Source organism: Pithys albifrons, chromosome 21 (genome assembly GCF_047495875.1).
Source record: "Pithys albifrons albifrons isolate INPA30051 chromosome 21, PitAlb_v1, whole genome shotgun sequence".
In the NCBI taxonomy this organism is placed as follows: domain Eukaryota; kingdom Metazoa; phylum Chordata; class Aves; order Passeriformes; family Thamnophilidae; genus Pithys; species Pithys albifrons.
The window spans coordinates 4758904-4773983 of NC_092478.1; the positions used below are offsets into that span (position 1 = coordinate 4758904).

Sequence of the window (15080 nt, forward strand, 5' to 3'; positions counted from 1 at the left end):
ATGCATTGTAGGTTTAGAACAATCTAAATCCCTACACACAAGCCTACTGTTGACAAGCCTTATTGTAAAGGCTAATCCATAACTTAGTTAATCAAACTTTCTTTAAAATAACAGATCAGAGCAAGTGGAACTTTCAAACTGGTTGCAAGACTGTTTGCCTCTCCCTCAACCACAGAAGATAAACTTCTCTGGCTACCATGAATTATTTTTAGAAGTAAAAGCAGGCCTGGGATTTGTGATCTGTATAGACAGAGACCAACTATGGATGAACTTCTAAACAGTTCAGAGTCCAGATTTGACAAACAACCCTCCTGCTTTTATTTGGCTCAGGAAACTAAGACACTTTGTTCAGGCAAGTAGTTCCAGTGGACAGAACAACTCCTGATGTTATAAGCTACTCCTCCCAAAGATATTCACACAACACAGACAATGGCTATAACCTCTAAAGACAAAAAAATGTTAAAAGCAGCCAACATATAATAATTATGAACTTGTGTTGTCAAGAACCATAAATAACACAAATAAAGATAACCAGGACAGATAGGAAGGGAAAAGTCACTCTGCCTCAGGAGCAGACCCTTCACTCACACCACAGCTCAGCTTTTGTCAATAGTGTTGCTCCCTGCAAACATACAGGGGTCAGTATAAAGGTCCCCTTAGTCACTGAAGTTATCAGGACTGCATGTAATCCCCATCCCAGCTGGAATGCTTGCAGCACCAAGAGATACTCCTGAGGTCAGACAGTGCAGATAGTCAAGCAAAATTCTCCTCATTCAGTTCCCATAGTGTGCCTGCATTTTGCCCCTCGTTGCCTCCTGGCAGCACTCACCCAGTGGCTGGCAATGATCTCTGCACAGTAGTTCAGGAGGGTGCTGGCACTCAGCTCCTCAGCAGTCTGGTAGAAGCGGATGCAGTTCCTGACATTAACGAGTGACATGACTCCTTTTTCACATCTGTCAGAACAGCAAAGCCAGAGGTCAGTAATCAAACAGCTGTACTGAAATCTCTCTCCCATGCTCTAACAAGGCCCTAATAGTCCTTCTCCTGGATGCCAGTAGAAAATGGCTTGGACTTGCTTTACCCTAAGGCTGAGCAGCATGAACACACTTCAATCAGAAGCCCTGAGAGAGCTTCCTTATGAGCAGACTTTCACTAGAATGCATCAAGCCAAGGTCCATAACACCACAGTGCAGGAATCTGCAAGTGGAGACACATCCCAGTTCTCCCAAGGGCACAAACTGCAGTTCATTCCCTGCTGAGCAGTAGGGAAGATTTGTATATTTGCAAGTACTAACAGTGATCCCAAGCAGGTGTTGTTCAGATTGGATATGGGGAAAAATGTCTTGACTGAAAGGGTGGCCAGACACTGGCACAGCTGCCCAGGGCAGTGGTGGAGTCACATGCCTGGAGGGGTTTAACAGACATGTGGATGTGGCCCCTGGGGACACAGATTAGTGGTGGCCTTGGCAGTGCTGGGGGAATGTTGGACTCAGTCTTACAGCTCTTCTCCAGGCTAAACAATTCCATTATTCAGTGATCCCACACCTACCAAGAGATCCAACAGTGCCGTCCTATACACAGACCTGTCACTACACTACCACAACCAGACACCTGCCAAGTTCACAGCACGACATGGGGACAGCTTTTAGGCTGGTACAAAGCTTGAAGGCAGTTTTAGCACTGGTCTTACAGATACCAACTTCTTTGGTCAGCAGACTTGGCAGCAATTTAGTCAGCAACTGAGTCAGCTTCATGTTGGAGGCACGTAAATCATAGAGTATGAATGTCATGTACTGCTACAGACACCCTTGGGCAAAAGATTATTCCATCAAAGGATAGTCTGACTGAATTCAAGGCTTTGAAGTTGTACAAAACTTGAAGAGGTTTCAGTTTGTACATTTGGGCTTCTTACTGACATTAAATGATTATTTAGAGCACTCTATACATTCAAGATGACAATCCAGTCTCTACTAGAATGGTAACCATAATCTCAGAGTGAGAGAGCATTCACTGCTACATCAACCTTATTTCTGAAGAAAGGTTGCCACCAACAAGCACTAAAGTAGCTATTTAAATTCAAGTGTCACCTATGCTATTTTAATACTGCAAGACACCTGACATTGACTTTTCCCAGTGTTCTCTGACAATTCCTTTCTTGCAACTCTCCAGCAGAGCCTGGTGCTATTCTACTTATCTCTTTCTTAACACCAAATTAGAGTTATAGTTTGACTGAGAGAAGAATTGGAAAGTAAACATATAAGCTATGACAAAAAATCTACAGTTTAGCTGCAGTGCAAGGTTTCATTTCCCATGATACACTGAATGTCACACTGTATTAAAATCTAAAAACCTCAAAAAAGCCTAATTCTATCCAACTGCCAGCAATTCTCTTCTTTCTGTTCAAACAAGGTTGAAGAGTTCAAGTAGATTCACTGTATTTACTAAGACTCACCTTTCCCTAAGCAGCTGGAGCTGAAATTTATTAGCCAGTTTCATGAGCTCTGTCAAGAAGATATCATCTTCTCTCAGCTCCAGCTCGTCTGTGTAGATCCACCGCAGCATTGCCATGGTTACCTCGGGGTCAGCATCTGCTACAGGGAGCAACAGGATTAATGAAATACCTAAAAACAATCTCCTGCTCAAGTCCTTGCTATTCCTTTGACTGCTTGCTCACAGCTACCATAAATAAAAAGCCTTGTTGAAACTGCAATGCTTTAGTTTCCATCCAGATGTCAAAACAGAGGCAAAACTGGTCAGAAGTTGAAACTAGTACCAATGTTGGCACCAAGTAAGAGAGCCTCTTTCCACTGCAACACTGCAGAGTGCAGGGAGCCCAACACCATCTCCTAACTATTACACAAGTGTTGCACACAGAATCACAGACTATTCTGAGTTGGAAGGGACCCACAAGGATCATCGAGTCAAACTCTTAAGTCAGTGGCCCACACAGGGGATTGAACCCATGACCTTGGCATTATTACAACCAAGTTTTAACCACCTGAGCTGATCTCAGGGTCAACTTAGAGGCCAGTGATGCCCCTATGAAGTCCTGGGTCTCATGTATGGCCAAATATGCCATTTACATCTGCCAAGCACAAAGCCCTTTTTGATTTAAGAATCCTGTCTCTGCTGTATTACAGCCACATGTTGTGAACTGCTGCATTCCAGCAAAGGGACCTTGTTAGACCTTGGGAATGACTGCAAAGCACTTCAAACTGCTGGGAACCATTTCCAGGGAAGGTGCAGAGAGCCAGTTCAAGGAGCTGGATTTCAGGTGTTTACAAGACATCCCAAACCGAGAAATAGAAACCTACACCACAGGACACAACACAAGCCCAATGGCCAAGGACCTCTGTCACCTACTCACAAGTACGGTGACAACAGTTCTCACAGAGACGCAGATGAGAAAAACTCCACAAGATCAGACCAATTACAACAATAACACCATTCATTTAGAAAATGAACCTTGGTCCTTTAAGCTGCTTCTTTTTAAAAATGAAAATATTTAAAATGAAAAACCTTTAAGACACTGAAATATCTATCCTAAACCATCTCCTTCAGAGGAAGGGCTGCCCCAGACCAGAGTACCAGCAGTCCTTGGCATGCAGGCTGCCTCCCAAGAATCAAGAGGTTTCAGTAAGGCAAGTACTTTTTGCCAAACTCAAAGCAATAAGAAAATCCACTTGAGATGTACAACCAGCTCTGCCTTGGCAGAGGTAAGAGTGTATTTTCTCCCTCTCAATAAGAGGGCATGTGTTCATCTCTTCCTACCCTTTAAAGATTAGGGAATTCTACAGATTACATGAACCCTAAAAACACTCAACTGCTGTCTGCATTCTGAAGATAAGATTCAGGCAATCTCAGCTTGCAAGTTCTTAAGAGAAAGCCTTAAGGAAATCACAACCATTTCCAGGGACCAGCTTGTTGCTTGCTCCAGCTATTTCATAACCTAATCCTTCTGGCATTTATAAAATTTTATAAAAAATTCAATTTTACAGTGGAAAGTATAATTTACATTATTTGAAGCATCATTCTGTCTCACAGGAAGTGTTTGCACTGTTAAACATGTAAGACTGCAATTAGAGTTGAGATTTTCAGACTAGCTTAGATGTGGAGCTAGAAATGCTGTGAACAGCCACTTGTGACAACACTAAATTAACATAAGAGCTTTTTAGTAATAATTTTTGTTAGCACAGCACTCAAATTAAAAACTCCTTGGCATCTGTTTTCTTATGGCTGCAGAAAGACACATAAATCATGTTGCAAGGAAGCCCATGCTGTCTCATAAACCCAGCTTGCTGTGACTTGCTGCTTTCCAGTTTGTCTGCACTCAGGATTCATGGCAAGATTAAATGCAGAAAATGAAGCCAATGTTTAATATTCACTATGCCAGTCAGCAGCCTGTTTAACTTCCTACCTGGTTTTAATGCTCACCAATTAATTGTAGGCTCTTCTACACTGTTAAGCAAAGAAAAGCCTGTCAAGAGGTTCAGTCTGCAGAAACACTGCTCAGTGTAAGTACATGCAAGAAACAGCTCCAGCAGAACTCATGTAGAAGATGGTCTTTTAGAAAACTCTTCCTCATCTACTTTGCAAAGGTATCAAAGTGCCAAAGCAAACACCTTTAATAACATTAGTGACTGGAGTCCCTTCCCACACACACCATGTTAACAAGCAGCAAGGAATTCCCATGACACACTTCAGAGAGATGATGCACAACACACTACCTCAAAAAGCCCTGTCCTTAGAAAGGAAGAAGTCAAGTTCCTCCAAATTGATTTGTTTTTCATTATGTTTAGTTGACTCTAGAAAAGACAGGCCACCAATTTCAACCCCTGTTTGTTAAAGAGAGAGAGGGCAGGTTATTGATTAACCAGCACTAACACGCAGTGCACAAGCTCATTATCACATTTCAGAGACGGAGCTCCATAATTAACAGATTAAGCACCACTTTCAGTGGACAGCATTAGTCTGGAAGGCACAGGAGTAACCTTTTCACAACAGGCCCTTTCACCAGTCCCCCTTAGACAATCCAAGCATCCCTTTAGTCAGCAGTGACTGACCTGACAGATCCAGCTCCTCCGTGGAGGCGAGGTTGGCGAGACTCCACGTGTCACTGCGCGCCGCCAGGACGAATTTGTGAGCTCTGATGTGCCTGTCCCCAACCTTTATCTTCAGATCACTGAGAAAAAAGCATAAAAGAAGAGAGCATAAAGCCTTTCCCTGTGCTTAGACACATATGGGTTCAACATCTCCACAGTATCTACGTCCTGGTATCCACATTTAGGTTCAAGTTGTTTGCGACTTAAAACACATCTAATTTGTTAAGTACAACACGATGAATGACAATTCTTATTTTTCTAGAGAGAAATGTAACGAGTCATTAGTATCCTAATATTAGTATCCTAATATTTACAGAGAGAGTGCTCAGGCATTGGAATGGGCTGCCCAGAGAGGGGGTGGATTCCCCATCCCTGGAGGTTTTTAACCTGAGCTTGGCCATGGCACTGAGTGCCATGATCCGGTAAAGGGACTGGAGTTGGACCAAGGGTTGGACTTGATGATCTCTGAGGTCTTTTCCAACTAATTGATTCTAGGATTCTGTTTGAAGTGCTTGGTTAGGTGGGGTTTTTTCAACCATTTCAGAATAAACAGCAAGAGGAATACTGTAGAAGTCAGGAAAAGCCAACAATCTTGAGGCTAACTATTCATGTCACAGTGTCCATACCAATCCTGGCAGCTCAGCTCCAATGGTTTCAGGCAGGACCAGCACGAGAACAATGCTGTGTGACAGCACTCAGGGCAAGGTGGAATTCCCAGCTCCTAGGAGACCAGCTGTCAAGAACACGAATTTCATCCTGACCCCTTTACACCAGGTTATTCTGTGTAGCTGGAAAATACCTGCCCTGCTCCTTTTAAAGTCCCAAGGCTTGCAGATGTCCTGACTGTGCAAGTGGCTTTCCACACCATTCTGTAACTCAAGGCACATAAGGCACAGGGCAAAATAGAGCTGTTACTTAACAAAACCTGCACTGGTATTCATTGCCTTTCTCATTTTGTGGTTTGTAGGTCCTTTTAGACAACTATTCTGTGCCTTTAAAGCTGAACAGGAATAAAGTGATCCAACTCTGACATATCCTACCTCACAAATCCTTTACCCAGCATGCTACAATGAGTTCCTGCAGGCACAGAACCTCAGGGAGGCTCAGGAAGAGATGCCAGGGCAAGGACATTCTAACCAAAATAGATTTTCCCCTTACCTGAATAAACTCCTTAACTATATTAGCATTGATTTCAGTAATAGCAAAGAAATTGATATGTACCATTGCAGTTTCAGAACTGTATCAGTTCAGGGATGCAGAGTATTGAAATTGATCCTTAATGTGCCAGTGGAAAAGAAACCATTAACCCCAATTTTGTGCTGAGATTCAAAAATACACTATCATTTATATCACTACATCACATGCATGATTAATACAACCAGACAAGCCAATTTAATCAGGCTTCTTTACACACAACAGGAGTAAAGAACTGGCTTAAAGGACAGTCTCTCAAGAAAGGAGGGTTTTCCAGATATATTGTTTAACTAATCCATCAACTAGGTGTAGACAAGTTCAAAATAACTTCTGTTCAGATGGAGCTTGGCTGTTGACAATGAACATGGTCAGTTTGCTTTGAACTTGTCTTAAATGTCAAGAGCTCTTGATTCAAGAACTGGATTCAGTGTGCCACAACTGCAACTCAGGACCCTATTTCACACCATACAGCAAAGAATTTTCCTTGTTCAAGACAGGACCAAGTGCAGCCATTAAAATCAAAGGTTCCTGTAATGCCCCTGTGTCCCCAGAGGGGCATTCCTCACCTGTACTGCTCCTGCTGGTAGAGTTCAGCTACAATGGTGAGCAGTCGACTGATGAAGGTGTCACTGGCATTGTCCTGGTTGGCCTCCACTGCCAGGAGGCTGCACCTCCTTTCTGTATCAACCAGTTTCTTCTGCAGCTTCACATACTCCTGGCGGAGAAGCATCAGGTGCTTTTCCAGCTTGGCCACCTCCTCTGCAAGGCACAGTGTTACTACAGGTAAGGCTGGGACATGCACACCCCTGTTTGGTGTCTGAGGGTAACTTAAACCCCAGATCACACATCTGGTTTAATCACACATCACTCCAGTGAGAGGTTCCCCCCAGTATTAAACCTTCTATTTTCATTTTCATAAACACAGCAAAAAACACAACACAGGGATAGAAGCCCCTTGGAGGCACTGCATGGACAGTGGGTGCCTGGTGGTAACTTCAGTGCAGGAGCAGCACAGCAACAGCCCCTGGGAATATGGGCCCTGAGCAGGTACTTCCCTCCCACTGCAGAACCCACTTTCCCACCACACTTAACCAATCACTCCTCAACAGGTTGAGGTAAGTTAGTTCCTGAACCCAGGTTACCCATAGGAAAAACATCTACACTGCAGGAAGGAAACATCTGTACAGGTGCTTAAACCCAATCTGACTTACAAGTGCTTATTTATGGATTACTTGCAGAAATTATATTTAGCTGTTAATCATTGTGATTAATTATTATCCCCTCTATCATTAAGTTGACTTTTCAAATAAAGCCAAATCCAAAATCAGCCCTGAAATGAGAGAGGGCAGGGAAGAGAAATTTGGAAGCTAACCAATGATTTTAGGTGAGAAAGTTCCTGCCAGATTGCTCCCTGTCAGCCAGGAATTCATCATTCAGTGACTTTTTCTCAAATATTTACTAAATGTCACTAATACAAACAATGAGAAACTGAGCTCTGCTGATCAGTGTTTTCTTCTCCTTCTGCAGGGAAGTTCAGCAGCACAGCTGACCTTGGCCTTGCTTGGACACGGGTCCCCAGGGCAGGGAATCATCCCCTGGCCCAGCTGCAGACACAACACCTCCCTCAGCCCTTCCTCTGCCAACTCTGCAGCAAGGGCTCCCTAAATCTTTTAACTTAACTGCTGTAATGGATAAACAGAAAGCAACATACCCTGTTTTATTATTCCTCAGTTAATATTGTGTAAGGAGGTTTGTCAGGGACTTCTTTCAACAGCCTTTTATTTAGCTTCATCCTTTAATATTTCATGGATATCATCTCCTTTGGTACATCTTCCTCTTTCTATTATTTCTGAATTGTGCCATCAGCACCAGAGCAACCCTCACAGAGGGTTTGAAATCTTGCTGTGGTCAGTCTTTCTATCTGAAGATCAATGCAGTTTTGGTGTTCCAAGAACTAGAAAGACATCTCTGTTGAGCAATTGCTCCTTCCTGACTGATTCATAAGGAAGGTCTCAGCAAGAACAAAGCATGTCCTGCTGTTACAGCAGGGAAAGGAAGAGCCTGACAGGAGCCCAGAGTGAAAGACACTCAGAACTGCACCAAAATGAGTGTATGAACACCACCACTGTTCATACAGGGAGATTTTTAGGTGTCACAGAAATTCAAATACCAGGAATCAGAAGCTGCCAACTGAACCTCACAGCAATTCTGCATCCTCCAGGCAAGCCAAGGTGGGAATAAAGAATCTGCACCAGAGGTAACAGCTCCAATACCATCCTACCAAAGTCAGCTCCAAAATAGCCTGAAATCCACAGGGCACGAGGCAGAACCACCTTAAACCCCCAAAAAAGCAGTAGCTGAAGCTTTGTGAATAACTGACCACCAGGCTTGTTCCTGCTGCTCCCAGGACAACCCCAGACAATCCCCCCACCAGCAGTGAAAGCAGCTCAAAGAACCAAAGCTCTGAGAAATCTTGTTTTCAGACTGACAGAATATTCTTCCTGCAACCTCAGTGAGAAGGACTGATAAGTATTTGCTTACTGTAGTAACTACAAGAGCTGTAAAATAAGAGTTTCTCTTATTCTACACAACAACTTGCACACCTGTTGTGTCGTGGCCACACCTATGGACAATATTTGATCTTAGAACACATTTCAAGTGCACACTCAGGACAGTTCCCAAAATCCAGTTAATCAACACAATGCAAAAGAGCAAAGCCTCAGTTTTCCCTGTGTCCTGTTCACTTAAAGGGTGAACAAGCAAAAGGCACCATTACTGCAGGCACACACACAGCTCTAACAAAGATCTTTGCCTCAACACACTGGAGGGACAGACTCAGTAAGATACCAGTAAGTCCCTGGCTAAACATCAATCCAAAAGCCTCAGGGAAGAGGCTGCCTGGGTTCAGCAGGGAGGGATCCACAAAGTGCCTCCTCTCCTCAGGAGCTGAATTCCCAGAGGGCCAGGCAAGAAAATAAAAGCAGTGTTTGCTTCAAGTTTTCTGGCAGACAGACCAGCATCTCATGAACTGGCAGAACTTTATATTCCATATCAAAGACTTTAAAGAGGACTTCAGGAATGGCTACTGACATTTTCTTACAGGAGAAGGCACAAAAGTACTCAAGAGCAAGACAGCTGAATGCAAAGAGCTAAAGGAGGAAGGCAAGAGGCAATAATAGACAGATTGTACATCCCAAAAACTAGAGGGAGGGTCTAGGAGAGATCTAGCAGAAACTTGTATTGCAGAAACAAGTAGAACTGTAAAAATCCAAGTGCTTTTTCAAATCCCATCAGGCTAAATTCATTTGAATGGTGTCACTGACACCCCTCAAGCAAAGCAGCAACACTGCAGACCTCACCAGAGCCTGACAAAAGGGCTCCTTTCACTGCTCATCCCACCCACCAAAAGCACTCCCACAAGCAATAAACTTTTGTTTACTTAGGAAGCAGAACTGAGTGAAATACCCCAGAAAAATAAATTATTTCCTTACACCCTCAAGTGAGGTCCTTCCTCCACTGCTCCACACTCTGACCCTCAGCCCCCCAAGGCTGTTTAAGTTACTGTTTTCTTGTTCTGCCTCATTTTTCTACACTTTTCATCTTTACCTTGACACCACCCCAAAGTTCCACAGCAAACTTGCTGCTGCTTCACACTCAAGCTTTAATCCAACACTTTTTAGCCAGTCCTGCATGCAAATCTCTGATATTACTGGCACAGAGCTCACAGAAACTACAAAAGCTCAGTTCTTGCCTTTATAAATTGTTCAATCAATTTGTAGGCAGAAATTGCAATAAATCTACTTCAAGGCTTTTGCACAGAGGGAATATTTCCTTAAGAAATTTGGCTTTGAGCAAATAACCACAGTCTGACAAGTTCCCTTCCTCAATAAGCCTTCACTTCTCAGCTGACTCTCCAATATCATCAGTTCTTAACTAGAAAAAGGTTTCTGCATTTAATTGCAGAAACAAAACGTGCCCCTCTATCCAGATATCCCAAGGAACTGAGTGAGGAAATCTGCAACTCCAGCTCATTGCTCCTGTTCACACAGGATCATTCACTGGTCACGTGCTTTCTTCAGCCAAAAGATCAGAGAATTATTTGAGTTAGGGAAGAACCTCTGAGAATTACAGATGCCTGAACAAGGGCTTGCACCACCTGCAATTTAATTCTGCAGAGCAGGACCCTGAGCCAGAGCCTCAGATCCCCGAGGGTCTCAGTGGGGAAAGTTTCACTGCCAAAGCCAAATGGAACATCTAAAGCTCTCCAGAACTGGTTCCCAAGGCTTAAAAGCAGCCTAAGAGGCTGGTCAGCCAAATATGAATATTCCAGCACACAAGAAGTTAGGAGTTGCTCTAAGGATTTATTAAACCAGCCTGGCTGCAGCATCCTCTCGGCTGACGCGTGACAATAATCAGCATCTGCTCCATCCACGTTCATCTTCCCCAAGCGCTCTTAGAATTCCACCATTGCCTCAGGGCTGCACTTCAAGAGCTGAAGGCTCTGCTTTGGACACGAAGTTCGTTTCCTTTGTAACTTGTGGCATTCTAGCTCAGTTTGCCGACTCAGTTTCCTCCGAAGAGGAAAAGAGGAACCTCGTCTTGCAAAAACGAGTAGAACTGTAAAAATCCAAGCGCTTTTTCCAAATCCCGTCAGGTTAAATTCATCGAACGGTGCCACTGACACCCTTCAGGCAAAGCAGCAGCAGCGCTCCAGGAGCTCTGCAGGTCTCCACGGAGCCTGACAAGAGGGCTCCGGCACAGGTGACAGGGAGGCTGCGGAGCAGATTCCCTGCCCAGCTCCGGGAGCGTCTCCGCCCGGGATGAGACGCCGGGACAGCCTCGGGATGAGCCCCCAGGACAAGCACACCGGGATGAACCCCCGGGCCGGGCGGACCTACCCGCGGCCCCGCCGGACCCGCTGTCCTCGGGGATGGCTGGACGGGCCGGCCCGAAGGGCTCCCGGGCCCGCAGCACCACCGTCCCCACACGCCCCCTCCTGAGGGGCAGCGTCGCCCGCGCCCGGCCCGGCCGGGGGGTGCCTGCCCACGGCCCCCGCCATCTCCCGCTCCCCTCGGCGGCGGCCCGTCCCACCCGCCGCGGGCAGGGCGAGCCCGGCCCGGCCCGGGGAGCGGTGGGGCCGCACACGGGGCAGCCCTGACAGCGCCGGAGCCCCTTCGGCCCCGCCCGGCCCCTCGCCCGCTCCCCCCTCACCTTCCGCCATGTTGGGTCCGGCCCCGCAGCTCTCGCGAGAGCCGCCGCCCGCCCCGCCGCCAGAGCGCGGCGCTCTCGCGAGATCAGCGCGGCAGCGGCAGCGCCCTCAGCGCGCCCGGCGGGACCGCGACCGAGCCGCCCCGTCCCGCCTCGTCCCGCTTTATCCCGCCTTGTCCCGCCTTATCCCGCCTCATTCCGCCTCATTCCACCTCATCCCGCCTCATCCCGCGGCTCCTCCCGCTCCGCCGCCGGGACCGGCCCCCCGGAGTAAGCCCCGCCCCGTTTGGCCGCGGCGGGAGGCAGCGCGGCACGCCCCGGGGATCGCGGGGAGGTCGTGAGGGCCGTGAGGAGACGGCACAGACGGGCAGCGCCGGGGAAATCGGCCCAGCACCCGGGAAAGGCAGCGGTGCGGGCCCTGCGATCCACCGGCACCGTCTGTGTCCCAAAGAGCATCTGCTGCTGCTCCCACGGGACCGGCGCAGCTCGGGGATCCGGCAGCAGGGTGTGGGGTGGGGTGGGCTGGGGTGGGGTGGGATGAGATGGGATGGGGCTGCTCAGCGCGTAGTCAGTGCTCGAGTCATCAGCACTTCGGTCCCTGCATTCAGAGCCAACAGTGCTGGGCGCTGGAGCTGTGCCACCTGAACATGGGATTTATACCCCCTGGAGATTGGATCTGTGCCCTCTGGACACTGGAGCTGTGCCTCTGGTGACCTGAGCTGTGCTGCTGGACACTGGATTTGTGCCCCCTGGAGACTGATCTGTGCCCTCTGGACACTGATCTGTGCCCTCTGGGCACTGGATTTGTGCCCCCTGGACACTGGATTTGTGCCCCCTGGACACTGCTCTGTGCCCTCTGGACACTGGATTTGTGCCCCCTGGACACTGCTCTGTGCCCCCTGGACACTGCTCTGTGCCCCTGGACACTGATCTGTGCCCTCTGGTCACTGCTCTGTGCCCCTGGACACTGCTCTGTGCCCCCTGGACACTGCTAACTGTTCCCGGTGGCTCAGACGTGGCTGGAGGGGACAGCAGTGACCAAGCAGTGGGGACAGGAGGGTTTTCCCAGCCCTGTGCATGGCACAGATGCCCCTCAGCTGTTCTTGCTGCTCCTCATCTCTCCTGCTGAGCTGGGACAGAAATGCCAAGACACTCCATGCTGGTCCCACAGCATTTTTTTTTGTTTGCCTTAAAGAGCAAATTACAATGAAATGTTTGAAGACTTTATGCCCAGTATTGTTTTATAGACATAATTTTCTCTGGACTCCACCATGAAATGACGTTTGAGAAGCTGCTCTGCATCGTGGCTCTTGTCTGTGCCTTTGGGTGAAACAGCAAAACCAGAACTGGGCTCAGGAGAGCCACAGACTGTGGTTTTCTGGACATACCACAGAACAACCCACATCATTTTGCACAGCTTGATGACAACTGTGTATGATTTTGCTGTGTAGATGATACACAACACTGCTTATGGTGTCATTGGTCATCTTTAGGAACTGTGAGGAACAGCTACTGCTGCCTGATAACATTTAGTTTAATTTCTCAGTAACAACAGAGATCAGATTTCAAACCACTGCCTTGTTTTGCATCAGGGCAATCAGCAATCTCCTCTGAGGATTTGCCTGGGCAGGAAGGTGTTGTGTGACAGTCTGTTTAAACCCCAAGCACCTTCTGGTTTGGTTTAAAATCACTGGTGCTGCTTCTGAGGAGAAGGAGGAGACTGGTGGTGCTGCTCTCTGTGCAGTGATGGCACCGTCCCCAGAGCAGTGCACCAGATGGTACAGACACAGCAGAGTCCACCCCCCAGCGACCTACCAAAACCCAAAATACACTTCTAATCACTTCAGAATTCACATTCTCCCTTTGATGATTGCTCAGTGTTTTCTAGGCATCACAGCAGGAAGGAATTTTAGCCTGACAGCTGAATAGCCCTTCTGATTTTTAGAGATCTCTTGATCTTTAAGGGGCAGCATAGAGAAATCCAAAAAAAGGAATTGGGATGGCCATATTACTTTGCTATTTATTAATATTTGATGCTTTTCCTTTTCCCCCAGTGATGCAGTGTCACCTGGAGTGCAAGCCTCTGTATTGAGGGAAAAATGAGCTTGAAAGCCCAGCCATGATGACAGGCCCCCAGAGCCCAGCCGTGTGACTGAGCACCCAGGATGCACAAACCAAACTACATACAAGGTCTTGGGTCGTTAAACCCTGTAGTGCTGGTTTACTGGGTTGTTCACTGAGTATCCTCACACTCCTTGTCCACACTGCAGCTCCTCAGTGGTGCTCCCATCAGTCACAGCCTTCCCCCTGTGCCCCTCTCAGTGTGGGGCAGGAACAAACAAAAAGCCAGCTGTGATCACAGCAAAGTGAAATGGGCCAGAGGTCTCCTACAACCTGGACACAGCCCCAGCCCCTGAGCTGCCCCTTTCCCTCAGTCATTGGTCATTACCCACCCCTGCAGCCTGGCCATCCAACAGTGTCCCACAGGAACGTCCTTCCTTTGGAATATCTGGGTCATGAGGCATCACAAACATGTACTTGAATTATTTTGCAAAGAGGGGACTGAACAGTGCTGTGGAATTCCCAGTTCTGCCACAGCACTGATGTAACACATTTCCAGCCCTTCCCTGCAAAGGACAAAGGAGCAGCAATTCTGGAGAGCAAATGGAGAAATAAAGCTTTGAACTATTTTGTGAAGTTACAGGTGAGTCTGTGGTGAACTGTGCAGAGAACACTGTTGAACTTGCTGAGAGCAGCAATTGCCTTGAATTGCTCTCAGATCCACTGTGGAAAGGGAAAAGGAAGGGCAGCCTGTGGGGGAAGAAATCCTTTGCTCGATTTAGGAAGAGCAGCTTCTCCCCAGTGTTTATGGGAAGAGAGGCACCATGCCACAAATCCTGCACAGGCCCAGCTCCCAGATAAGTGGAAAAGGCAAAAAACCTGCTCCCAAGGCACTGCAGAACAGCACTCAAGCAGGAATTCAGGTCAGCTCTGTCTGGGCACCAATAGCTCTGCACACACAGGAGCAGGCTGGCCAATTAAAAGCAAATTTAACTAATGATTTCACAAAATAATTAGTTCCTAAGTATGTAAATGTGGATATTAAACATATCTATATTTATCAAAACCACCTGTAGGAGGAAGTAATACCTTTCCTTGTAAGTCCTCACCCTAAGTGGCTTTTTGTGCCATAGGGCTGGTGTGCCACCAACAAGTGTCACCTCCCACCCCAGCCCAGCCCTCACAAAACCTGCAATATGAGCCTTTTAGCTTGTGCACCTTGCACAGCAACACGAAATGAACTCCAGTCAGCAAATTGAGGCTGGAGAATTTTTGTAATAATAATTAGGACTTACAACCTGACTGACACTGGGACTCTTGATTTATTAGTGGGTTATGCTGGTCTGTGAAAAGAGTCAAGTAGTTTCAAGTTTCTCTAAGTTTCTTTGGTCAATAGGCTTGAAAAACTTGCCAGCAGGTACTCTGAGCTTAGTGTTTGCTCACTAGAGGGCCAAAGATGGTTACAACAGGGAGAAGGTGTGTTTTGTTTGCCCTCTCATTATTCAGGATGAAGCA

General features: G+C 47.0%; 1 protein-coding gene across 2 annotated transcripts in view; it reads right to left on the bottom strand.

The window, feature by feature from the left end:
• Positions 1–11613, bottom strand: part of ANKFY1 (ankyrin repeat and FYVE domain containing 1) — a 32528-nt gene extending 20915 nt beyond the window's left edge. The window contains exons 1-5 of one of the 2 annotated variants that reach the window (XM_071575380.1): positions 11508–11613; positions 6863–7055; positions 5064–5182; positions 2453–2588; positions 830–953 (exon numbers count right to left, since the gene is read on the bottom strand). In XM_071575380.1, the coding sequence (XP_071431481.1) occupies positions 830–953; positions 2453–2588; positions 5064–5182; positions 6863–7055; positions 11508–11517 (582 nt within the window). In that variant the 5' untranslated portion in view covers positions 11518–11613. Of the gene's footprint in view, positions 1–829; positions 954–2452; positions 2592–5063; positions 5183–6862; positions 7056–11507 lie in introns of both variants that reach the window. The other variant, XM_071575381.1, reaches the window with a different exon arrangement.
• Between the last annotated feature and the right edge of the window lie 3467 nt (positions 11614–15080).